The sequence below is a fragment of the Lagopus leucura genome, unplaced genomic scaffold (assembly GCF_019238085.1).
Source record: "Lagopus leucura isolate 7727_CA_CO unplaced genomic scaffold, USGS_WTPT01 Super-Scaffold_73, whole genome shotgun sequence".
Lineage (NCBI taxonomy): Eukaryota > Metazoa > Chordata > Aves > Galliformes > Phasianidae > Lagopus > Lagopus leucura.
Genome location: NW_024962252.1, coordinates 65,593,756 through 65,619,204, shown reverse-complemented (window position 1 = coordinate 65,619,204; position 25,449 = coordinate 65,593,756). Strand labels below are relative to the sequence as shown.

The 25,449-nt window shown below is 41.6% G+C and overlaps 3 protein-coding genes and 1 non-coding gene across 10 annotated transcripts in view; all 4 read left to right on the top strand.

Moving 5' to 3' along the window:
• The window catches only part of ARID4B (AT-rich interaction domain 4B), an 85,497-nt gene extending 83,592 nt beyond the window's left edge, over positions 1-1,905 (top strand). Inside the window, exon 24 of the mRNA XM_042886416.1 lies at positions 111-1,905. Within this exon, the coding sequence (XP_042742350.1) occupies positions 111-241 (131 nt within the window). The 3' untranslated portion in view covers positions 242-1,905. The remainder of the gene's footprint in view (positions 1-110) is intronic.
• Positions 1,906-4,161: 2,256 nt separating this feature from the next.
• Positions 4,162-11,483, top strand: RBM34 (RNA binding motif protein 34). Of its 2 annotated transcripts, none has more exons than XM_042895141.1 (11): positions 4,162-4,236; positions 4,359-4,491; positions 4,874-5,013; positions 5,961-6,183; positions 7,009-7,068; positions 7,626-7,669; positions 8,125-8,208; positions 8,432-8,495; positions 8,580-8,622; positions 10,333-10,451; positions 11,120-11,483. In XM_042895141.1, the coding sequence occupies exons 1-11, from the start codon at positions 4,199-4,201 to the stop codon at positions 11,393-11,395; spliced, it is 1,224 nt and encodes a 407-aa protein (XP_042751075.1). In that variant the 5' UTR covers positions 4,162-4,198; the 3' UTR covers positions 11,396-11,483. The 2 variants fall into 2 exon arrangements, with proteins under 2 accessions (XP_042751075.1, XP_042751069.1); XM_042895135.1 differs by having other exon boundaries at positions 8,408-8,495.
• A 264-nt stretch (positions 11,484-11,747) lies between these two features.
• Positions 11,748-25,449, top strand: part of TOMM20 (translocase of outer mitochondrial membrane 20) — a 53,408-nt gene continuing 39,706 nt past the window's right edge. For all 6 annotated transcript variants that reach the window (XM_042862281.1, XM_042862280.1, XM_042862279.1 and 3 more), the window contains exons 1-5: positions 11,748-11,911; positions 15,818-15,864; positions 16,592-16,673; positions 16,947-17,089; positions 18,218-24,707. In XM_042862281.1, coding sequence (XP_042718215.1) covers positions 11,788-11,911; positions 15,818-15,864; positions 16,592-16,673; positions 16,947-17,089; positions 18,218-18,262 — 441 coding nt within the window. In that variant the 5' untranslated portion in view covers positions 11,748-11,787 and the 3' untranslated portion in view covers positions 18,263-24,707. The remainder of the gene's footprint in view (positions 11,912-15,817; positions 15,865-16,591; positions 16,674-16,946; positions 17,090-18,217; positions 24,708-25,449) is intronic.
• Positions 12,272-12,406, top strand: LOC122174936. The gene has a single exon (XR_006177279.1). It is a non-coding gene; the product is annotated as a small nucleolar RNA SNORA14 (small nucleolar RNA).

The window sequence follows — 25,449 nt, the reverse complement described above, 5'->3', positions numbered from 1 at the left end:
TTTTTTTCTTTTAATTACTAGACATTAGATATTGGAGTCAGTATATATATAAGCCCTTTTTACTGCCCAATTTGTGAACTTTTAAAACCTGTTTTCTTGTTCCCATGCAGGTGCTGCTACTACGTCATCTTCCTCCTCATCACCGTCCTCCAGTTCAATTACAGCTGCAGTTATGTTAACCTTAGCAGAACCATCCATGTCAAGTTCATCACAAAACGGAATGTCAGTTGAGTGCAGGTGACAGCAGGACTTGCCAAAGCACTTTGCACTTAATGGCTGCTGAGGGCCACTCTTTTCTTTTTTTTTTTTTTTTTAATTTTTTTTTATACTGCACAGTGGCACAAAATTCAGACAAGCACTATTTTGTATTTAAAGTTGTTTCTTGACAAGCTAACTTTGCACTTAAGTGCACTTTTATGAAGAAAAAGTACAACAAACTGCTTTTCCTCAAGCAATAATTGTTTCCAACTTGTCTGGGAATTGTAAGTCCAGTGACTGGAAGGCCTTCCACTGTGGCAAATGGAGGCTGTTCACTGCCTGTAGAGACAGTACAATAAGCATCTAGTTGTTGGGTTGATCTAAATAAATGTGGTAAGGCTTACTGTACATGTATTCCTTGGTATTTTGTTAAAGCTGGAACATTTGATATTTTTCCATTTATTTATGACAAATATTGAACCTATTTTCATTTGTACAAGCTAATTGTTTTTTAACTGCTAAGTCACCTTATAGTGGCTTCAATTGTATACGTCAAGCACATGTATTCAATTCAAAACCTGCAGTTAGTGGGATGTTTGACATCGGTCCTGATAACCAAATGCGAGGATTCCTTTAAAAACAAACAAAACTGACTCATGTTTACAGGTTTGAATTAGGCTTAAATAGGTTACTCTGGGTTTTAATAACCCATTAATTGGAAAGAAACTACTGTACTTTGCCATTTTTCTATAAAACAGTATTTTTTTTTAATTTTGATAAAATACATTATGAAAAAGGAAGAAAATGGCTAACAAACTGTATTAAATCTTAATGTATAAATATTGTATTTAGCCAGTTTAAAGTGTATATTTATTCATAACGGATTATAACAGTTATATTTTTGTGTTTTCTTGTAAATGTTTCTTTTCCCTTAAAGCAACAAATATTTCATTTGTAATGCTTATTTTATTACGAGCTTCAAGGAGAGAGGACTTCAAGACCGAGTAAGGTGTGAGGTTATAATTTGTGGTTGCTGGTATGAACACTGCCACAAAGGGTAGTTGTTTTTAAAATACATAGCTAGCTGAGTGGTAGACATTTAATTTTTTAAATGCCTTGTACAAATTCCAAAACCAACTTCAAACTGTTTTCACTTGTATTGATTTTACGTTGTATGAATCCCAACGCTCTCCTGTTAATTATATACCTTTGTAAGACATTTGTATATTGCGGAAGTGTTCATTCAAGCTATTTAATACCTGGCACTGTTAATACACAGTACTTTATTGTACAGATTGTTTTACTGTTTTAATTGTAGTTCTGTGTACTTCTTTTGGCTGGGGAAAATAGAGGCTGGCATGTTTTTCTTTGTTTTCTGGCAATACAACATGTAAGAATTCAAAGCATTTTGTTTGTAGATGCTAGAGTGTCAGAATCCTTTACATTTGACTTTTCTAAGAAAAGCATTTTCAGTCTTCGTAGTGTGTGCTTAAGGCTAACTTTATTGATTTTATTGAAAATGGTTTCAAAGTATTCAGAATTGTACAGGACTGTAAAAATTTGTTGACAAACGTTGAAGGAAAAGCTTATAGAAAAAAGCTATAAAATATATATTAGGTTCTGCAGAAAATGGAGAATTATGTAATATATTGTACAAATGTAAGCAAAGGCCTCTGAAATAAAATGCCATAGTTTGTGAATCCCTGATTTTGTTTCTAACAGTTTAATTAAGCAACAGTAGCGTGCTCATTTAAATGACACCAACCTGCAGAATCAGTTCAGCAAAGGATATTTGATGTGGTGTAGTAAGCATAGGAAAATTAATTAGACGTTGTACATTGGCTCTGTGTTTTCCTCTTAGTGGTTGGCTAAAATTTATCTTTTTCAGCAGAAGTGTTGCTTGTTGACATCATTAACGCAGCACCGGTTGAAATAAAGAGGAGTTTGGATTCACATTAATCTGGTTAGTTTGAAAAATGGAAAAGAAAGCTCCTGAAGATACTTGCCATCTTCTAAAAACAACTGGCTAAGTTCAGATTTGGTGGAACTTGCATGGAACCTTTAGTTATATCTGCTCACACCATGCCTGGCCCTCCTTCTGTTGTCCAGAATAGTTGCACTTGTAAAATGGTGAATTGCCACTGAGGCTGGTAAATAGCAAATGACTGACAACAGGCTTTGGACACTTAAATTGTGAACAATCGCCATGATTTGAGACTGTCAGGGGCAACTTTAGCTTCAGTGGGGCTACTTGGAAGGTAATATACACGTTTAATAGAAACAGAGTTGTAATGGCTCAGTTCTGCCGTTAGTTTCAGGAGTACAGCTGGTACTGATTGAACTGGGATCTGCATTTGGGCAATTGAGCGTATTCAGCCTTCCACTTGCTGCTAGTTCTCTATCAGCTCTGCTTCAGTGCCAGCATTTGTGCTTTGATACATTTGTTAACTCCTATATATGAAGCTTTATTTACTTAACATGAAACAACTGAGAGATTCTTCATTAAGCTGCCTCTCGCGCTTTCTTGCTACTCAATTAAGTTGAAAGTTTTTGCGTAAGTATGGATTTGGGGTGTTTTTTATTACATAGATTATTTAATTTTTGCTCTCTTGCATCTAGTTCAATGATTAATCAGAATCTGTTCTGGGTGTTTTATATTGCACCTCTTCTGTGAAGTGTTTGTATTCTCTAGTTCATGTTACTGTGTCCCTGCAGTTACAAAGATGCTTTTGGCAAACTTGTTAGCTAGGCTAATGTAATCTGAGTTGCAGAACGAGAAATCTGAGCTTCCTTTCAGTTTACATATTATAATACTGCTTGAACATGTTGTGCTCCCTGCTTGGCGTGCACACTGTGCTTAAAGCTGAGAAAGTATTTGCCTGTACCTGTGAGTGCCTGCTTGTACAACCTTAAAAGAAAAATTGCCCCTCACTTATGCATTGCACCTTGGCTGAGTTGACAGGTGCTTTCTGTGTCTCACATTTGATGTTCTTGAGAACAGCTGTGTGTAGGCTTTCAGCATATGCTTGGGAGCTCATCTGGCTTGAAGGCTGTCTTTATTGCTCCCAGTATATTTGCACCAGTCTGTACCAGTGCTTGTACTACTTTTTACTGTGTGGTTTCTGTTGTGCCGTAACACTTTCTTCTCTACCTACCTTATGGTTCAAACTCACTCTCTGGTTGAGTTCCTGGAGGTAATATGCCTTTTGTTGAGCTCCAGCAATTATAAATCTCTGAAATCAGTCAGCAAAATGTTTTCCCAATGTAGTTTTGATGCAATTTGATGGTTCAGCCTATTCTACCCACTGTCACCTATCAAACTGCTCTGCCATGTGAAGGTAGTTTGGAAACACCAATACTTGTAAGTGCAGCATCCACTGACAGTTCTCAGCAATTTTTGTATTTTCTTGGGTTGTCCATGAGAGTCCTGCAATCCAGAAGGCCTAAATCAAGACCAATGCTTTACCTTATTCTGTCTCTGGATTACTTGTTCTACTTCAGTTAGATGCAAGTGCTAACAGAACTGCTCACACTGGCACCTCAAAAATGGGCCCGAAGTGCCTAAAAGATCACGTGGGAAGAGTACATAAAATCAGAGAACATCCTGATTTGGGAGGGACCCGCATGGATCACTGAGTCCAACTCAGTGTTCCACGCAGCACCACCCCCAGTCCAAACCGTGTGTGTGGGAGCGATGTCCAAACACTCCCTGAGCTCCAGCACTCGGGGCCGTGCCCACTGCCCCTGGGTAGCAGTAACTGTTCCTTCTACAGCGTGCTTCATCTTGTTACGTGCTACAGCACTGCGTTATCTCACCAGCCCAACCACGACAACCATTCGGGGCGGGCACACGTCACGGCGCTCGGCGCACTACGCGACCCTCCCCTACCCGCCCCCAGGTAGGTGTCACAGCCCTCCCGACGCAGCCCCGGCCCTCTGCGCGCGCGGTGCGGCAGCCGGAAGTCACGCACCTTCTCTTCCTGCCGCGCGCGTCCCCATCATGGCGGCGTCCGGAGGAGCCGCGGAGTCGCCCGCTGGGTGCGTTACCGCGCGCTCTGCCCCATCCCATTCCCCTTCCCTCCCCTTCTGCCGCCGCGCGGCGGTGTTGCCCCGTGGAGCGGCCGTTGCGGGGTGACCGCTGACGCCGTTCTCCTGTGCAGGGCCCTGTGCGGGGACTACGTGGTGGGGCAGGTGGTCGGCAGCCTCTTTTCGGGCGGGGCGGCGGCGGTGCGGCCCCTGGCTGGTCTGTTCCGTGCCGCCGCCCCGCCGCCCATGTTGGTGGCCGTGCCCAGGGTAAGATCTGCGTACCGGGACAGCGGAGCCCTCTCCCACCGCGTGCGCCTCGGTGTGAGGGCGGGGTTTTTAAATATCGGTGAGAGATTTTGCGGTGGGGTTTGGATAGCCCCGACTCGCCCCCCTTCCTTGTGTTGGGTTGGGGCCGGGTCGGCCCGATGCGATCTACGTGGCCTCGTAGCTGCATAGCGGAATGCCGCCCTGACGGACTCTGTGCCCCTCTGTGCATCGCAAAAGGAGGCGTGCAGCTGGGCCAGCTCCCGAGCTCAAGATAGAGCTGATAAATAAACGGTGTTTCAAATAAACTGCGATTTGTAAAACAGTTGTAGGGGATTTCTGGAACTTTGTTTCTCAAGTTAGTTTCTTTGACTTTTTGAAAAAGGAAAATAGGAAAAGAAAGCATACAGAAGCGGAGAAGGTGTCAGAGGGACAGAGCTCTTCTGTCAGAGAAGAACCTCCTAAGAAAGTGAAGAAAACCAGAAAGAAGGAGCTTTCAAAAGCAGAGGAGAAGTTGGCAAAGAGGTGCGTAGATGGTACCTTCTTAATGAGAGATTAAAGAAAAAAGCCTATCTTAACCAGGAAACAAAACAGTGAAATTTTAGTCTTCTTTTCCTCCCAACCTTGTGTTTTAAAGTACTATTTCCAGCTTGTGGAAACGTCAAATAGTTTATACTAGAAGGTGTTCAATACTTTGTGCTCCTGCTAGAGGCAGGCCCTCGGCTCATGGAACCAAAGCCTCTGTCAGAGAGCTGGCAGGGCTGCAGGCTGAGGTATCGTGTGGCTCCCTGGCTCACAGTGATGCCTTCAGAGCTGCTGTCAAGAGGCACCTTTAGCAGAGCAGTCTGCCAGCCTGAGCTGTTTGTCCTTAGTCTGCTGGCCTCTGTTGTGAACCAAACTGTTCTGTTGCATTGCCTGTTCCTGTAAACATGCAGGGTGAGCCGAGGTGCTGTCAGCTCAGGCAGGAAGCTTCTCCATTCAATTCCTGGATAGCAACGTTTGACTGATTATAGCTCTTGGGGCTCATACTGTGTCCACTTTCTGATGTTGTTGTTGCATTTTCCATATCCAAGAAAAGGTTTCTGCAGACAGAGATCTGTTAGTATAAGGGTGGATCTCAAAAGATGGTTGTGGATGTAATAGATGCTGGGAAGAAGCCTTATCTTATTTCTGGCATGCAATGATGACTTTTTTTTTCCCTTCAATTTTAGAGTAATCTTCTGAATTCTTTCTTAACTACTTCTAACTAGTAGTGGACTCCTTGGCCTGGGATAGCAAATAGTTTTCTGTATCACATAACAGTCAGATAAGTTTATTTTCTGCACTGGAGGAAGAAATAACATTTGAAATTTTATGTTGAGCATGACAATTTAAAATGTAAGTTGAAATACCTCTCTTAGAGGCATTAATTCTTGCCTCAAATGTCCCATTCTTTCCCATCAGTTACAATTTGCTTGTCTTTTCCTGAAAAGGGAGAGTGCTTTAGAACAGGCAGATGAAGATGAAGAGCGAAAACTGTTTCAGAGCAAAGCGAAGCAAAAAAAAAGGGCTTCTCATGCTGTTGCCAAGAGTGATATTAATTCAGGTACAGGCAGAACTGTAAAACAAGAGAAGAAAAAGAACGAGGCTGAAGAAATGATTAAAAACAAAAGAACGGTGTTTGTTGGAAATCTGCCTGTCAACTATACTGCTCAGGTACGTGAACGGAATCTGTCAGCTAAAGGAATGATAAAGATTATGACAGCCCTTGCTTTAAGGGAATGTTTCCACTTGGGATCTCACACGTGCTTATGACTAAAATCTCTTGTTGTGAAAGTGGGAAATAATGCTCATTATCAGAAACCTTCAGACGCAGTCTTTTTTGTTTTAGTGGAGTTGGGCTTTTTACAGCAGTGGATGCAGTTGTGTTGCTTCAGTAGAGTTTGTTGATTTCTTCTTCATAGAATCATAGAATGAATCGTAGAACGGCTTGGGTTGGAAGGGACCTCAAAGGATCACAAAGCTCCAACCCCTCTGCTGCAGGCAGGGCCGCCAGCCTCCCCATTTAATACTAGACCAGCTTGACCAGGGCTCTGTCCAACCTGGCCTCAAACACTTCCAGGGATGGGGCATCTGCAATCTGTCTGGACAGCTTGTTCCAACTCCTCACTGCTCTCTGTGAAGAACTTCCCCCTTCAACTAAAATCTGTGTAATAAATGAGAGCTATAAGTACAAAGCTGCAACCTGCTGCTCGTTTTGAGCACAAATAATACTTCAGATTTTTGCACAACGTTTTAAATTTGTACCATCCTCAGTAGTTAGGGATATTAATGCAGTTTTGGCAGTCCATAGAATAAGAAGTGGTCACGGAAAACAAAGAAATGCTTGCAAGTTGTTGGCATGTTTTTAGTAGCCTGTTAACATACTTTGCATGAGTGAAATGAAAACAGTGTAAAAACCATCTTGGTAGTGCGTGCCCAACAGTAACTTATTATCAGGATGCAGAAATACACTGAACGTCTGTTATGTTTTCTGTTCAGATGCTGAAGTCTCTTTTCAAAGAATATGGACAAATAGAATCCATTCGATTCCGTTCCGTGGTACGTTATTTTCTCTGATGTTACATGGCATCTGCTTTTCTGACCTTACGGGATACTGTTCCTAAGGCTTCTATCTTCATTAATTTAGAAGCAGGTTTAGGTGAGTGTATTTTTACCATTAGAAGAAGCACTGGCGATATTACTGCAGAGGCACCTTTCATCACGTTTTGTTCCCATATTGTTCCCATAACAGCAGTTTGTACCATCAGAGCTGTAGTTTTTCTCTGAGAAGGCCCTTATTATTGCTGATTTAACTAGGGTATTATTAAGCTGTTTTTAAATTACAGCAGCAAAGGCATAATCATTGTAACTATGTGTACTGTATGGAATGGGAGAAGATAGTTCTCTTGGAACTCAAGAAACAGCCTAGGCCAAAACAAGCTGTATAATTTTGAGATATTTCTAGATCATCAGGAATATCCATTTGCTCAGTGTACTGGCTACATAATGCTAAGTGGCAGTGGTGTTTGTTTGACTTTCTCTTCAAGGACAAAATAGTTGTGATATGTTATCTTGTCACTGTGATTACTTAATGAAAGCTTTTTTTTATCTTAAAGGTTCCAGCAGAAGTTGCTTTATCCAGAAAGTTAGCAGCCATAAAGTAGGTTCTGCTTCTGAGTTTTGTGCTTTGTTTTTCAAAGACAAAATGTTTTTTTTTAAAGTGCTTGTTGTTCATTGTTTTGCTGTTGCCTTTTTTTTTTTGTCTTTTGTTTCTTTGATTTTTGTAATACACTTTGACAACTGATAAGGAATTATAAGCCTAGCGTTAGCAGTAAATAATTATGTTAGGTTGCATTTCTTATATTTTAGGAAGGAGGTAGACAGTAGTTGTCCTTAATTCCTTTGGGTGTACTTATGAGCTGAGGAAGCTGAATTGGGGTCCATACACATGCTGTATAAGATGTACAGTTGGAACTCTTTTCAACAGAATGTGCTTTACAGGAATTGAAGTTGCTACTGCGTGCAAAACAGGGGAGATGTCAGTTGTTTAACAAGAAGTGCTTGTGCACAGCATAGTATCAGAATTGTTTAAAAAGTGTCTTTTTCCCATTCCAGGCGTAAGGTTCATCCTAACGTGAAGTACATTAATGCTTATGTCGTGTTTAAAGAAGAACATGCTGCTGTTAAGGCTCTCAAAAAGTAAGTCTCAGCTTTGTTCCTCGTGCCTGATGAGAAGGCAGATATGCAGAGTATTTAAAGATAAATTTAATCTGCCTCCTGTTCTTTGCTTGTATTAAAACAAAGATGGTATTTCAAGCTTGAAAGTAAATTTGCCTTTTGCAAAAATGCTATGCAGTGACTTTGTAAATGAAGCAATGATTCACTGTTTAATTTTAAGAACTTTTTCTTTTGATTACAAAAGAAATGGAACAGAAGTTGCTAGTGGATTTCACATCAGAGTTGACGGTGCATCAAACAACAGTTTGGTAAGTAGTGTGTGACACAAACTCACGTTCTGTGTTTTGCTGTAACAAATGACTTAGTGGCTTTCAACCTCTTGTTTTCTTTAGCATGACAACAAGCGATCTGTATTCTTGGGAAATCTCGCGTATGGTAAGTAAATTGGAACATCTTGCCTTGTTGTTTAGTGCTTATGGAATACAGTGACATAGGATTCTTTTATTTATTGTTTGAGGTACCATGTTTAGGTAGCTAACTATCATTTGTTGGAATCTTTTAAAATAGCACTTTTATTTTTTGACAGAGGCACCAAAAGGGCTGAGTTTTCAGCAGGTGCTGCACATTAATTGTTTTTCTTCTGTTATATTTCTAGAACTGCAAGCACTTCTATTTCTTATTGTTACTTCACATTTCTTAAATAAATATGACTAAGCTGCATATGTCACAGCTTAATAAACTGCCAAATGCGTGCTTGTACTTGTGAACCACTTCCAAGTGATGCACAGGGACAGCTTGTAATTTTGATGTTCATCTGTGAGCCACAGGATGAGTGACTCTGTGCAGGCAGCTGTTTGCTGTGAGTTGTTAGCTGAGTGGAGGTTCTCGCTGTGTAGTTCAGGTCAGTGCTTAATGAATATTCAGCTGCTTCTGAGTAAATGAAGGGATCACCGTCAGGTGTGGTCCATGTGAGGGTATTAATGGAGTGAGGATGCTTGGGATAACTTACTTTGGGGTGTGGTGTGGGACGAAAGGCCTGTCCTGTACCAATAACTTGATAAACAACCAGTACTGTTAAAACTTGACCTGTCTGTAAAGCTGGAGAAGTAACAGATCTGAGTATGTTAACATTTCTCTGCTGTGTAGAACTTGTGTTGGTACTGTCCTTCCATGCATCCTGCAGGAAAAGAGCAGTTTGGACATTGATAGTAATCTGGAAATTACTTCAGCACCTTTAACTTTTCTCAGCACATCAAATTCCCATAAAATTAAACCCTCACTGTTAAATTCAGACCCTCCCTAGTGCAGAGGCATATCCACGTAAAGAGAATTACTATAGAATAAAGTGTACCTGTACAGAAGACTGTAACCAGTGTTTTAGTACTTTTACATCCCACTTGTCTTTCTGGTTGCATAGGCATGAGACTGAGAAAGCCTCACGTGTGTGACCATTATCAGAATAGTCGTATTAAATCCCTTTTCCCCCATTCAGATAACATTTAGTCCAGTCACTGAGCATCAAGTTTCAGGAACTGCCAGCTCAGGGTTTGTATCATCAGTATTAATTCTCAGAAATAGATTATGGCATAAGAAGGAGTTTCAAAAATGTTGCTTGAATCTTCATTTCCACTGTGTTCAACCCATAACTGAAATTATTTGAAAAAATGTACTTTGGTCTTCATTCTTATTTGTGATTTGTATTGCACTTTTCAAAGGTAGGGGACCAATGAGTGTCAGAGGAAACAGTCCTTATATAAAGTCCACAAGCACCAGCATTTGCAAACCACTTTCAAACCATACGCAGTGATGGCTTAGAATTTCCACACTGTCTACAGTGTTAAGCTGTTGGAATTTTCTCTGAAACACTGATATTTGTGAACTTAATTTTATAGGTCCTGAATGTGTTTAAAATCTATTTGGATGCGGTGCTCAGGGACATGACTTAGCGGAGGGTTGTTAGTTAGGGTAGTATGGTTGGGTCGTGGTTGGACTCAGTGATCTTTGAGGTCTTTTCCAGCCTGAGTGGTTCTGTGGTTCTGTGATTTAAATACGTTTGCGTACCTAAATTGGTAAATGGTTTGGATTTAGGCTAGGCTTCTAAAGCTGTCTCTCTGAAGAGACGTGTCTTGCTGTGCTTGCCTGCAGACATCAGTGACAGCGCTGTGCGAGAGCACTTTGCTGACTGCGGAGATGTAGTGGCGGTGCGAATTGTGCGCGACAGACAGAGCGGCATGGGCAAAGGCTTTGGCTACGTTCTGTTTGAGGTATGTATGAGTGTCAGACTTCTGGACACTTGTCCAAATCGGAATTGGGAATTGCTGTGATGGCCTTACTAACACTTGTTTTTTTTAAATACGTACGCGATGTTAGACGGTAGCGCTGTTTTGTGTGTTAAAAGTAGCTTCCTCCAGACCTGTGGCAATTATTTTAGGTTGAGGACAAAGAAAAGTTGCAAAACGCTGATGAAAGAAATTAACTGTAAAGGAAAGATGTAATAGAGAAAAAAAACAAATTCACATGGCAAACAAAACACAGCAGTGTTTTCCCATTGGTTGTTTCCAAATGTAAGTGAATTCTTTCCTGCAGCCATTTCTGCAGCTCCCTAAACACTGCTTTTTCATGCTTTTTCTCCCAGATTCATCTTACTCAGTTTATTTCCTGCAGCCCAAGATCTTCTTTGTCCCCAGTTTCTCTCTCTCTCCTATGATTGGTGTAAGGTGTTTCAGAGTTCCCTTTCAAGAACACATGCCCCAGGGCATAAGCCCTGTGGGTGCTTGAGCACTTCTGACCAGATTTGACATTATGGAAGTAAAGGCAGTCAGGTGCTCTCCATTGTAAAAACCTGCCTGACAGAATTAAAGAAAGGCAGCCTTTTATTTGGAAGTCATCAACTGGAGTGTGCTGCTTTTCAAGTGGATGTCTGTTCTCACAGAATACAGATGCTGTACATCTCGCTCTGAAGCTCAACAACTCTGACCTGATGGGACGAAAACTCCGTGTGAAACGCTGCTCTGAGAAGGACAAAGCCCCACAGAAAAGCACCACCAATCGGTCTCGCGGCCCTAAGGACAGAGCTCAAACCACGCTGAAAAACAAGTCAGGCTCTCATGATTCATTTGTTGGCGAAAAAGCAAATCCAGCCAAAAAGAGCACCAAGCCCAAAAGACTGAAAAGCATTAGTAAAAAGAAAGGTGGGAAAAACAAATAGCCTTTTGAACAGCTAGCTATCTATGTTAAAAAAAAAAAAAAAAATAAAAAAATTGGTTCTTTTTAATAAAGCCGATGAATACAAGGGCGTTCCGTCGCGTCCTGTCCCTGTCCTTACCGTGCCTCCACCGCGCCGCCCTCTCCCTGCCGGTAGGGAAGAAGGGCGCCGGAAGGGTGAGGACTGCGCGGAGCGTGCCGCCGCTCGCGCATGCGCCGCGGGCCCCGCCGCCCGGCAGGCACCGAGGAAGCCGCCCTCCGGCGCGGGCTGATGACGCAGCGGAAGCGAGGCGGGGTCCTTTCTCGCCGCCCGCTCGCCCCAAGGTGCCTGCGGAGCTCGGCGCCGGCCTTGCGGAGGGCGGGGGCGGCGGCGCCTTCCCCGCGGCGCCGGGCACCATGATGGTGGGCAAGACCGGCGCCATCGCCGCGGGCCTCTGCGGGGCCCTCTTCATCGGCTACTGCATCTACTTCGACCGCAAGAGGCGGAGCGACCCGAATTTCAAGAACCGGCTGCGGGAGCGTGAGTGTCCGGGCCGCCCCTCCCCCGCCCGGCTCCCGCGCGGGGCGGCGGCACGTGGCGGCTCCGCGGCCCTCCCGGCCCGGCTTCTGCGGCCCCGCGCTCTTCGGCCCCTGCGCCGCGTGGTGTGAGCGGCTAACGCGGGCTGTGCGCGCCGGGAGCGCGGCTTGGGGTTAGATCCTTCGCCCCGTGCGGCGATCTGTTCATCCCGCACGCTTCGACGGGGCCTGTCGCTGCCGCGCTTTACGTGGCGGCGCTCGTTTCCCGGCGTTCGGAGGGCGATCGGATAAAGCTGCGGTCTGATCGCGAAGCCGCTCCTGCGCTGCGGCGTGAGCGAACGGCGGCCTTCGGACATCTTAGCCGCCGCATTCCAAACCCTCCTGGTGGCTGCCCCCTGGCCTCCAGGCATAAGAACGAATGCCAGAGCGAACCGGTGATTGATCCAAAACGCGGAGCTCCTGTCCTGTGGCTCCTCGTTATTTCACGTCTTCAACATTTAAATAAATGAGCGGTTGAGGAAGTTTTAAATTTAGCTTTACTGTGAGAGCGAGTTGTGCGAGGTATTTGAATAACGAGAAGCAGGCTGAGAGCTGTGGCTTGATTCTACCCCGAGAATAGGTGTGTTCCTCCAGTCACTTTGCTGAAGGTCAGGAATCACTCTCAAAGTAGATTTTCCTAGCAAGCAACTGTAATGTGATCAGCACATTTTGCTGATGAAAGAGCCATTGCTCGTGATCTGGGATCGCAGAAGCAGTTTTGTTTCCTCCAGGTACTTTTTGTCCCACAGTGCAAGGTTGGCAAATTTCAGCATAGTAGACTGGTATTTGTCTTGCATGGAAAACTGGGGTTTGGAAGAATCATTGTCTGCATAGGCTGAGCCATTGGAGCAGCTTTAGAAGAGGGCCACGAAGATAATCAGAGGGCTGGAGCATCTCTTTTCTGAAGAAAGGCTGAGGGCACTGACCTTGTTCAGCCTGGAGAAGAGAAGGCTCTGGGAAGGCCTTGCTGCAGCTTTCCAGTACTTGAAGGGAGGTTATAAACAGGAGGAGGACTGGCTGTTTTCATAGTCTGATAGTGACAGGACAAGAGGGAATGGGGAATGACTTTAAGCTGAAAGAGAAGAGATTCAGGTTAGATGCTAGGAAGAAATTCTTTACTCAGAGTGTGGTGAGGCCCTGGCACAGCTGCCCAGGGAAGCTGTGGGTGCCTCATCCCTGGAGATAACCTAGGGTAGGTTGGATGGGGCCCTCGGCAGCCTGAGCTGGTGGGGGGCAGCCCTGCTTACAGCAGTGGGGGAGTTGAGGCTGGATTATCTTTAAGGGCCCTTCCAACCTAAGCCAGCCTGTGCTTCCATGATACGATTCTATGCGTTTCATAAAATTTGTACAGAAGCTCTGGCAGGGATTTTGCATCCTGTTTGTTTTCATTTTCCGAGTTCTCATCAAGTAAGATTCTGAACAAATCTTACACTTGTTCCATGAACGCTGCTTAACCTTGCTGGATTAGAAATTTATGTTTGCTTTAGAAGTGAAAGAAATCCGTCGTGGTTTGATATGGAGTGGCTGCTATTTGGAAGACAGAACAGAAAGATAGAGATCCTTAGCCACAACACACTGGGCAGCTTTCAGTTGTAAGGCTTTAGAGAATGCTCAGGGTTTTTTTTCTTGTTCTTTAATACTGTAATTTTTCCTTCAGTGTAGGTGCAGTCAGTGACCTGGTGATCATGACAGCATTTTTAGTGCTGGATGGCAAAGCTTGATCTGTAGAATTTTTAACAAGCAGGATCAAGTGCAGCAGCCAGTTGCAGTTCCTTGGATGAAGATGTGCTGTTTAACAGTGAAATTTAGAGCAGGTCGTCTCAACTAGTGTTCTTAGGATAAGATTATTGTTTCAGCCTCTCTAGTGCAATGTCAGCAAAGCCTGGGAGGGACAGAGCTCCCATGTATCAAAGGATTGATTGCCTGCTGCATTTGGTCAAATACCAGCTGGCAAACAAAGAACCGATAACGCTTTTTGCCATCTCGGTTGTAATTGACATCCCTTTGTTTAAGCAGCATCAGGACCAAAGTCTGTGTTGCGAAGGCACGCAGTAAATAAAAAGAAAGCAGCCAGACTGGGATTTCAGGAGATGAACCAATTTCATGAGAGTCTGCAAGAACTCCTGGACTTTGGTTTTCTGATGTCTTAATCTTGTTTATTTAGTACACACAGCGTTCTTAATTAGTTTTTTGTCCCTAGTTTTGGTGCTTAGTCTTGGGGCCAAAGGATAGTAAAGCTGGAAGCACTGGGAGCTGGTCAGTTCTTGCACAGCAGATGAGAGCAGAAGAGGTAAATGGTCTCTGTTTTTGTGGGACTGGCTTCTGTGCTGCTGGTGTGGTGCATGGAGTTCTGCCACCACTACCTGAGCATCAAGTTACCCACTGGTTTGCATTGGAAACTTTCCATGTACAAGAGCTGGGCCTGAAAAACCTGTGAGGTCTGTGCGGCACAAGAGCTGGTGTGTTGTATTAGAACAACTGTCATGCGTGCTAATGCACTTTAAAGCTCTGTGCATAAAATTGGGAGCGGGCAAACTGAAGTCACCAACTTTTAGAAGGTGAATTTGTATTTAATAAAATAGAAAACAATGGTATTGTTACAATAGCAAGGGTTCTATATGACACAATGTTTTTCTGTGTGTAATGATGTGAAATTTTATATACAGGTCAGTATGCTGTAGAAACTCAAGGGTGAGGAGTTAGGAAGGTACCAAGGAAGATGGAAGGATGATCCATGCGGTTAGAACGTGCATTCCCTTCATGAAAGGAACATTTCATCTCACCCGTAGATTTCATGTTATGTTGTCACTGCTAGGAAATGATTTCCTGGACATCTTCCTCGTGTGGACAGTCTTGAATTCTTAACTCACATCCATTAAAATTTTTAGTCATATTGTTCAGAAGTATTTCCAACGTGTAAAATTGTGTCAGAAGGCAGACAAGGGCTGTGTGGCAGCTGCCCAAGGTAGGTGGGTGTTCATGGAGCTGACTCTGAGGACCAGGAGCACAGTTACTTGACTGTGGGCCATACCAAGTTACATCAAGTTACATTGGTGTAACTGTTTCAGTTGATGAACTGAACAACAAAATGGTTCTAAGGAAATCACCAGTATTACTGAACTTAGGTTGGGATAATTATTCTTGTATGCATAACCACTATCATAAAATATTGTTATACCTGCCCAGTTGCATTAAAAACAAGCTACATATCATTTTAATTACATTAGCTGTGCTGGAATGCTGCACTTCTCTGTTGCAGACCAACTTTATGTCTTCAGGTTGAATGATTGAGCCTGTAAATGTTTGTTTTGCCTGTCACCATTTGCTCTCCTCACTTATTTAGTTTCAGGAATGTGTGCTCTGGTAATGCTTTTGCTGTGGGACAGTGAGATCCTGCTCCTATGTAACTAGTTCCCAAACCTCTGCTAAAGCAAAGCAGCTGCTATTCTGCTGGTGGTGCAGTGGTGTATTTCAGAATGAATGTGGCTTAACATTGGGTAGCCTTGCCTTGTAGGCAGTTCTGTGGCTTATGATTGCTGGAAATTCACGTAGAAGAATCCTGTATTAGCTTAATTCCCTTTACTTCTCAGTGCATGAGGAAGATGTGAGTACAGGCTCTGCGCAGTTGGTGTTGAGGATAGGCAGCAGGAGAGGAATTGCCGTTCTGAATCAATGTGCCAGCCCTCATTAGACCTCTGAATGGTACTCTGTTGCAGAGAGCAGGTTGCATTCTTGTGTTGAGTCCTCAGTATTTGGAATATATTAACGTTTTCTTGTTTTGAAATTGACTTTGACTCATTCACTTTATAGAGCTATCATCTGAAGTCTTTTTAAACTGCAAATTAAAAAACACGTGTTATTATTCTTACAGGAAGGAAGAAACAGAAGCTTGCCAAAGAGAGAGCAGGGCTTTCCAAGGTAATACTGTGTTCAGTAATGCAGCACTGTTTTGAAAAAGGTTTTATTTGTATCAGGCTTGCTTGTGAGGTTTGTTTAGAGGGCGACTTCTCTGTTTTGATCCCCACATTACAAACCTTTCTGCAGATATGCAGCCTTTAGATTTTTTTTAAAGCTTTCACAAATAACCATATGAAAATATGCCATTCCTTTTCTGAGTCAGGTGGAAAACCATAGAAACCATAACATTTCCTGTGTGACTTGAAGATGTTTTCCTTTTCATAGTGGGTCCACAAGTACTTTCCAGATGTAAGAAACATGGATGAGATAGACTTGTAGCTAAACTTGGGAGATTGTTGTGGTACAAATTGAATTTGCTAATCTGCTTTCTTGTTGCCAATGGTTCCTTTAAGAAGAGAGAAATTTATCCTAATGCATTCCGAGGGCTGTGATGAACATAACACACTTTGGAAATTATGTTTGCTACAAAACTGTATACTTAATAAACCAAGTAGAGGTATTTCAGACTCTGTCCCTCTATGGATGTATAATGCAATGATTGGAGACTTGAGTCTGATTTTCAATATTGCTGTGCTTATGTTTATCTTAGTGGTGATACATACAATTCTTTTTTGAGTTTCCATGTAAACATATGATTGTATTTGTTTGGTTTTGGCTGAGAACATTTTGTGCTGAATTATTAACTAAAGTTTAAGGGCCAGCTTCAGTTTTACTGTGTGTGTTACAGCTGCCTGATCTGAAAGATGCTGAAGCTGTTCAGAAGTTTTTTCTTGAGGAGATCCAGCTTGGGGAGGAACTACTAGCTCAAGGTAATAGCATAATTTCTTTTGAAGGGTAAGTGGTAAAAATAACATTTTTTAAAAACCTTTTGCTAGATTTCTGTCACTGGGGAGTCAATTGATCCTCTCTTAGGTTTGGTTGCTTTTTTCTAACCTTCTGTGTTCAGAAGATTCAACAAGGGGAGGAGAAAAGAAATGTGGTTTAATTCTAAGTTGTTCAATCCACTGTTGGTGGATGTTTTTTGTAAATGCTTCATGCTGTGGAAGAGGTTTGTTCTCCAAACGTTATGATTTGTCACACAGGTGAATATGAGAAAGGTGTTGATCACTTGACCAATGCCATTGCTGTGTGTGGACAGCCGCAGCAGCTACTACAAGTTCTACAGCAGACTCTTCCACCACCAGTGTTTCAAATGCTTCTAACTAAGCTCCCTACAATAAGCCAGGTATGTGAAACACTCTGTGTTGTTGAGGTTGGAAGGTAACTGAGCTTCTTCTGTCACGTGCTACGTTAGCCTTGGGTATTGGTTTTTATGATTGATTTTCTTAAATGTTCAGTTAGACAAAAAGGTTTTTCACATGGAACAAAATATGAAAATGTATGGAAAGTATTGCATGGCATTGATAGCAAACAAGTTAAAATAGGAATACAAAAATTCTCTTATGCACAGAGTATGCTAAGCTATTAAAGTAGAGACAACTGTGGGCATCTTACTGCATAAGCAGATCCACTGTTTCCCAGATGGAAGTTGGGTCTGAAAAAAAAGGTAACTTTCTTGCACTGGGTCTTGAATCTCAGCTTTTTTAAAATGACATGTAAGTATCTGTAAGTGCTATAAAAGTCTGTCAGAATTAACCTGTTGGTTTTGGTGGCTATCAACACGGAATGTTAATTAACACCAAAGCACTTGACAGTTTTAGAAAGTCTTCCAGGTGATAAAAGTGCTGGTAGCTGTGTATATAAAATGCACTTCTTTTTAGACTGATTACTGTGCAGGTAACATTGATAATCTGCTAGCAAGAGAATCTTGGAATTCCAAGGGAACTCCCTCAGGATGTTGTCTCACATGAAGCAGACACTCTGTGTTTATCAGTCAGCTGTCATTACAGCTCAGGTGTGGTTACATTTCAATTTAAGGTTCTAATTGTTAGTAAAAGCACTGAAAAGCATCAGCTAAATGAGATATAAAGGAGGCAGTGGAGCAAAAACATTTAATGAGAGAAAGCAAAAACCATAGATGTCACAGAATACATCATAGAATGGCCTGGGTTGAAAAGGACCACAATAATCATCTAGTTTCAACCCCCTGCTGTGTGCAGGGTCGCCAACCACCAGACCAGGCTGCCCAGAGCCACATCACTTATCTGACTTCAGCTTTGGTAGCTACTGCAGTGTGTTACTTCCACAGAGGTGGCTTTAAAACCTTACGTCAAATAGATTACAATTTTTAACATTAATCAGGTTTCTCAGTAATCACACAGCTTAATTTTCAGTGTAAAATTACATTGCTTGATAATCAGTTGCCTACTGTCAATCTTATATAATTGTGAATGAGTTTTTCTCCTTCTTACAGAGAATTGTAAGTGCACAGTGCTTGGCTGAAGATGATGTTGAATGAGGTCACACAACAACAGGGGGAAAAAGTGTTTTCTTACCCCAGAAGATGAGCATCAGTAGGGGGATAAAGGGGCAAACATAGTAGTTAATGGACTGTGTACCACATCGGGTTCTACCAGAGTTAAAATTAACTTTGTGTAGGTGGGTTTCACAGGATTTTATTTATTATCCCAGTGAAAAGTGTATTTTGATAAAAATTCATTTTATAAATACACTGTGTTGAGTTATCAAAGTATCACTAACTTCATTATTATTAAAATATGCAGTTGTAATGTTGTACATATAAAGACGTAAAGCTACAACCTATTGAAAACCCAATGCTCATTTTTTGAAAAAAAAAAGAAAAAAGAATTAAAGAAAAAAGTTATGGCAATAAAGATTTATCCACACTTGTGTGTCCCTATAGTACTGCTTTAAATGTCAGAACGTTTGGGTGTCAGAGCAGGGCAAATGATCTAAAATAGCATTTTAAAAAAACCAAAAGTGTTATGACGGGTCTTCCAATGCTTTTAGTTAATTCAAAACCTCATGTAATCCCCTGAGAAAATAGGCATGTGATCGTTTAAACAGTAACTGATCACATTAAAAAGAAATGCAAATCAGAATGGTAATAGGTGACTTAGCTGCTGGAGGAATGAGAGATCTGTTTGTCAGGAACAGTAACACCTGTAGTGATGCATGTCAAAACCAAATCTGCCAAAAAGGAACTTCTGTTAAAGCACTTGTGTGAAGTAAAGCTGTTTATAATAGAACCTTGGGCATATTTTCGGAGCATAATGATATATTTTTTTTGAAAGCGTTCAACCTTTTTGTAAAATAATTAACATTTCAGTCTCTAATTGTTAAGATGGTAGAAAATATTTAGCAGTCTTTGGCATTTGACTTGATTGTTTTGGTGCCGATTCAAATTACAAAGGTAAGATGATGACATCCCCAGGCTACACTAGCTGAAAGTGCTGGAATTAGAAAGAAGTAAAATATCAGAATGAGAGAAAACAAGGAAAATATATTGACTTAAATATGTTTTCAGAATTCTACTACTCATTTTCCATCAATAGGGTATTTTGAATTTCAATTTAGAGCAGACTAGTTTCTGCCATTTTCTGTTTTTGTGCTAAGGCCACTCTCATGGCAGAAAAAAAAAAAGCAATTAAAAAAAAGCAATTAACAGTGTGGCTTAATGTTTTTGGCATTATGACTTGTTTCAGTTTCATGAAAAGAAGAGAGAAGAATGCTTTGGTCTAATGGTTACATTAATTAAATGTCTAATTTGATCTAATGTTACATTAATAGAAAGGTACTAGATGGCATAGTCTGAGTAGAAGAGAGAGGCTCTGAAAGCACTCTGGCTAACGTTCCCATATATCTTTCCCACTCCAGCCTGCTGTATGTTTTTGTAAAGGCAGATTCTTCCAAAACGGGACCAAAGTTCCAGAAATTGCCTTTCAGAGTCTTTGAGAGGTTAAATGGAAGGTTCATGGTCACCCACTTGTTACATACCAAAACTTGGGAGTACAAATGGCTTTTGCTGAGTCCACCAGCTTGGACAATTCTTTTTGCTGTGGAAGAGAAACTTCTCCACTAATTCTTTGAAAATACAGTTTCCCAAAGTTTGAGCTGCTGTTCAATCTTTCTGTAGTGCATATTAAAGTTTATAGCTGGTAGGAACAAAATTTCTTGAACAGCTGACTATAACTTGGTCCTTTTGTTGTTCAGGTGCCATCAGGTAGAAGTAAAACTTAGCCATCATCTTCAGGTGACGATGACTGGTTTCCTCTTTTAATTTGAATTAGAGATATAAAGTTATTCTGCTAATAAGATATTTAATAAAAACACTGTGAAGTAGTAGAAGGTTCTGTGCTTATGGGGTGCAGCTGGACTATTTGGCGGACTTCGCCTTTTACATTTTAATTTTAAAGGTTTGGAAAAATTCACAGATTATGCTGACAGAACTGCTCCCATATTTACCTGCTGTCCTTAGCGGTGGTGGCAATTTCACTGTAAGATCTTTTTGGCTCATCTTTTAGCTTCTTATGGTAGATCAAGATTCCTTAAAACTCAAATGATGTAAGGCACCCCTCCTTCAAGACTGAATATTTTTTTGTGCTCCTTGGTATAATGTTGCCACTTTGAATTCAAAGTTTAGCTTACAACAGTGCTTTCCTGAACTAAGTGTTTTAGCAAATCTTTCTGTCAGTTCCTTTGATGGAAGACTTGGTGATAGCCTGATTGTAACTACGGAAGTTCATTGCTTTAATAGTTGTTATAGGTACCCGTACTACTTTAAACCTTTTTAGTTTTCTTGATCCTGAAAAACTAGATCTGAATGACATTTTTAGACTGTGGATTTAAATGAAGCCTTAAGAAGTACCGATATTCTCAAATTCTATAATCCTAAAGTACCTGGCTAGTATGATGATGCAAGCTCTGATACCTGATTTGAGTGCCTTGGCTAATAGGGTGGGAATGCGGAATCCTTTGAATAAGACTGATATATTTTATTTTTTTTTTCCCAAAAATCTAACATAAAACTTTATGAAAGGTGTCTAGGATGGGAATTTGATGTTGCTCCAATAATGGCGAGCTCCTGCTGTTGTAGCTAGCATGCACAGCCTACAGATATAAGAGGCTCTAACTTAAAACTTGTTTCAGACACAAGCAAAGGTGCAGGTCATTGAAAGTGCAGTGGTAGTAATGCATCTTATTGCATCAGTAGTAGTAATGCTGCTGCCTTAGCTGTATACAGTACTGTATTCCTTTTTACCTGTGCAATTTAAAACAAGGTGGAAGTGAACTATTCAGTTGTGGATTTGCTGCTGGCAGTCTCACAGCTGCTGGTAAATGACATCTGTAATTGTGCTTCGCTGCAGGTAAGGCTACTGTTTCTCTCAGAGCCATCTTCTGCTCTGTAGTGCTCCAGGAATGAGGCACTTGGTTTCAATGCATGTGACCACTCTGAGAATTTCTCATAAAGGAGGTCTGTTAATTTTGTGTTAGGAAGTCTCCTGTCACCAGTTATGAGTTTCTCTGACAGCTTTTATAGAAAAAAAAAAAAACAAGCCAAAGCAAAAAAAAATCCACCTAACAGCCTACAACCAACAGCTACTTTCATGATTGTACTTTCTTTCATGTCTCACCATTAAGTTTTTTAGATAGCAGGATCAAATCCAAAACCAGAGTGATCAGGCACACACTGAATCATCTGGCACTAATTTCCTTACCCTGGGGTATGACGGAATATTATTTTTGCCCATAACTTCAAAAATGGAGAAGTCCCAGCCCTAGTCCTGCTGTGTAGGAGATTAGCAAACCATCATCAAAGTAAAACTCGAGCTGTTCGTGCACCCAGAACAATCTTTCTAAAGTTTCATTTGTATATCTGTTGATGGTGTGTTGAAAGTCCCTTAGGCTCAACAACGTGACCGTTGTGTTAAAATTAATATGAGTTAAATCTCAAGGGAGTCTTTGAAGTGGTCAGTAAGTGCTTTTAGTGTGTTTCAAAGGCATGTTGGACGCTACGCCCAAGCTGAGTTTTTTGAACAATGCAGGTATGAAAAAGGTTGATGTGAAGAATATAATTTTGTCAAGGTTTCTGTTGTACCCAAATCTTGGTTTGGTTTTCAGTTTGTGTGCTTACACTGACCAGTACAGATCATGTTCTTGTTTGGGGAAGGACTGAAAAAAACACCTGTCTGCGTAGCAGTCATATTTGACCACAAATCTGTCTTGCAAAGAGCTGAAACATGCTTAATTCGTAAGGACAAGTAGCTTTTAGGCACTGCAGAGACTAAGCTTCTGATGCAGGTAGCAATACTTGCTCTCTGCAGTTGGACCAAAATGAAGCTTCCCAAAGATGTGGGCATTCAGTGCTGTTCTCCTGTAACATCCTGTGTGTGAATGTGTGAATGAAACCACAGAAAACAGCTGGCCCTTCTGTGATATTTCCGTACCAGGCTGCCCAGCCTACTAGAGCTAGGTAATGTGCAGGTTCTTTCCAAGTGCAGTACTTTCTGTTTGTGCTTAAAAACAAAGTCAGGGTCTTCGTGTCCCTGAAATAGGGCCTTACAGGTGCTACCCTAACAGATTATATACTGTTTATTATTTATTGTCATTAGACAAGGTGACCACCCTCTGTGTTTCCTGATCACTGCTGTAACCTAACAACCATGAATTCCTAAAGGCTTGTATGCTCTAAGCTTTTGTCTTTAGAGGTGTAATTCCAGTTCCTGGTTTGTGAAGGTCAGGCCTTGATTTAATGGCCTGATAGATATGTGTCTTGGGGCTTTTACTCATTTCCCTTGCACTCTGAGGATGTCCTTGTATCCTGGTCTTTGGGATGAGGGTGTCATTGGTGCTCACCCATTCTGCTATGGTCACTGAATGGGGTGCTGCTGCTCCTAAAACAGTGTTGCTGCAGTGCAGCTTATGTGGCTTTCAAGTATCAGATTTCTACTCTGCATGGGGACAGGAAACAGCTGCTGCCAAGTAGTTCTGCCTCTTCACGACTTGGGCCCTTACAACTGTGAAAAACTGATTTGGTCGTACTATCATTTATTTGAGCAGGTCTTAATCTAAACAGCAGAGGGCAGTTTTGCACATCTGTTTTGTGCAAGCTCATCCTGCAAAATCCTAATTTTCAGAATCTTCACGTCTGGAAGGGTGTTGCAATGCAGCATTTTGTCCAAACAGATTTGATACAGTGTATGATATGTGACCAGTGGGGGCAGCAGTGGCATCTGTTTCTACTGACACCCAATTTTGGCATTTTAAATCCTCACATGTTTGTGGCGGTTATATAATTACAGCCATTTCCCTTCCCTTCCATCCCTTAGCCCAAACCAGGTATATAGGGAAGCCACCTGCATTGTGCCACTTAAACCATGCCAGAAAATGCAACTGCATGTCATTCCCTGACACATCAGAGAAGGATTCCCCCTGCCCAGATGTGATTTTTCTGGATAAGCTGAGTGAAATGAGAGCTGTCAGCTGCTGTAGGGGCGGAAGAGAAATATACGGCTTTAGCCTGGAGTTGGGGTTAACCACCTCCTTTTCCTCCCACCTCTCACCCCCCCCTTCCCCCACCCAAAAAAAAGCAAAATGTTGGCATTAGGGTGCAGTTTTGTTGCAATCCTGTAGCTGATGTGGAGGAGCTGGTAGGCTCTCCGATGCCTAGGAGGCAGCTATTTGTAGCAGAATGGCACTCTGGCTTAAGACCAAATCATAACCACTCCTGTGCTTCTGAAGTGCTGTTTCTGTGCTTTGTGGTCATGTTTGCAGGGGAAGGTATATGTTGGTACTGTAAGTGTAAATGGAAGTGCTTGCCCCTGTATTATCCATCAGCAAGCATTTTTCTAGACATTTCACTGGTTATTATGAAATATTTCAGAGTCTGCTTAAAGCATAGCAAGTACCTAGAGAAAGTGAGCTGTTCAATAAAAGAAGCCATCTCTGCAAACCAAACTTTTCTCTCCTTAGGTCAATCTGGATGTGTTACACCCTCTAAGGTAGCCTGAAAGACATAGAAATTCGCTGTAACAAACAAATTCTTGCCCGCTTTGGCATGTATGTAAAAGAGCATTTCCTGGAGCTCTGGAACAACCTGATTAGCATCTTTTGTTGTATTTAAAATGTTTAATTGGAAGTAATGTACTTTCCGCTGTGATGATTAAAATGACAATGATTATTGCATGAATTTGTTAATTATAATGCAATGACTAATTAAATGGAGAAATGGAGAAAAGGGATTCCTGAGCAAGCATGTTCTTTGAGAAAGTCTCTGCTGGTGTTTTTAATTGATAGTGCATGTGTAATCAGTTCATACCAGTATCTCGTTATTGATGGGAATGGTGTTTGGTTCTGTTGGAAATTTACTGTCATGGCACATTGACCTGGTGTTATGCGATTGCTTGGTCCTGTAAGTGAAGAATACCAACTTGTAGAATGAAGGAAATGTAAGGCTTTGTATATATAATGAAGAGAAACTGCAACTATTCCCAGGTTGTAGCCTCCATGTTTATTGAGTTCTTCCAGCTTGGGTGTTTGCTATAATGGCACTCAGCTCAATTTGCATAAATATGAGGGGTTGCTGTTTGCTTTTCATTTGCTTTTATCTCTCCATCTAAAGTTCTGAGCATTAACATCAGGCCCCTTGGCTTATGTTAGAAGTTGTCTGACAAAGCTACGAGCCCTTTTTCACTTCTCTGTTGGGATGTCATCTACCGGCCATTGGCACTGGCAGAATTCTTAGCATGAAAATGTTATTATTACTTCTGTGTCAGCAGAAATGTATGTGACACTGTGAAGAATCTGTCAAGAGGGAGTCTGTGCCTCTGCAAGCTTACAGTCAGCGGTCCTGATCCTGTAACTTACTCTGCACCGTCCCTTCCTTAGGGAAACCTAAGCTACCAAGATCAGGACATGGGGACAGTGAAACAGGAAGGAAGAAGGTAAGGTTTAGGAAAGTCTGTTTGGTTTGTTATTTACTGAGTGGATGTTTTGTTGATCTGGTTTATGTGTATAGCTCTAAAATGTGCTTCTTTTCTACATCGTGTTATTTTCAGACTGGTTGAGTAATCAGTACTAGTTACTGTTACCATCAGGAAAAATCAGACCTCAGCCAACTGCCAACCTGGTTACAAATCATGAAACCTACCATAGAAAAACCAAACCCAAACATTAAACATCGCTTTATGGTTGAAAATATTTGAGGCATAACACCCTCCATCCCCCACACTGAAATCAAATACCGTGAACTGTCAACACTGGGTTAATTATTCTGCTGGTGGTGCCAGTAGTCCTGCATTTCACAGGTAGCTTCTGCATTGCAAATATAAGAAGCAATTTTTCAAAATTTGTCTTGCTGTGTGATAGCAACTTTAAATGTAACTCTGACTGTTCTGTCAAAAGTTGCTTTAAAAAAGTTGTGTTCTGTGCCATAGTGCCATACTTTTGGTGACTCTATCATGCAAATGGAAATGCTGGAACATTGGTGTTAAGTGGGCATAAGCAAAGAGCCTCTAAAGCAATGCAGTGAGTCAGCATCCATCCTTTATGTTGAATTGCAAACTGTGAATACATGAGGAGCTGATAAAATTGTTGAAAACTGGAGAAGTACATTACTGCAAGAAATTTATATCCTAGTGTTGGCCATTTTGCATTACAAATAACACAGCTTTCTACAGCTTGACT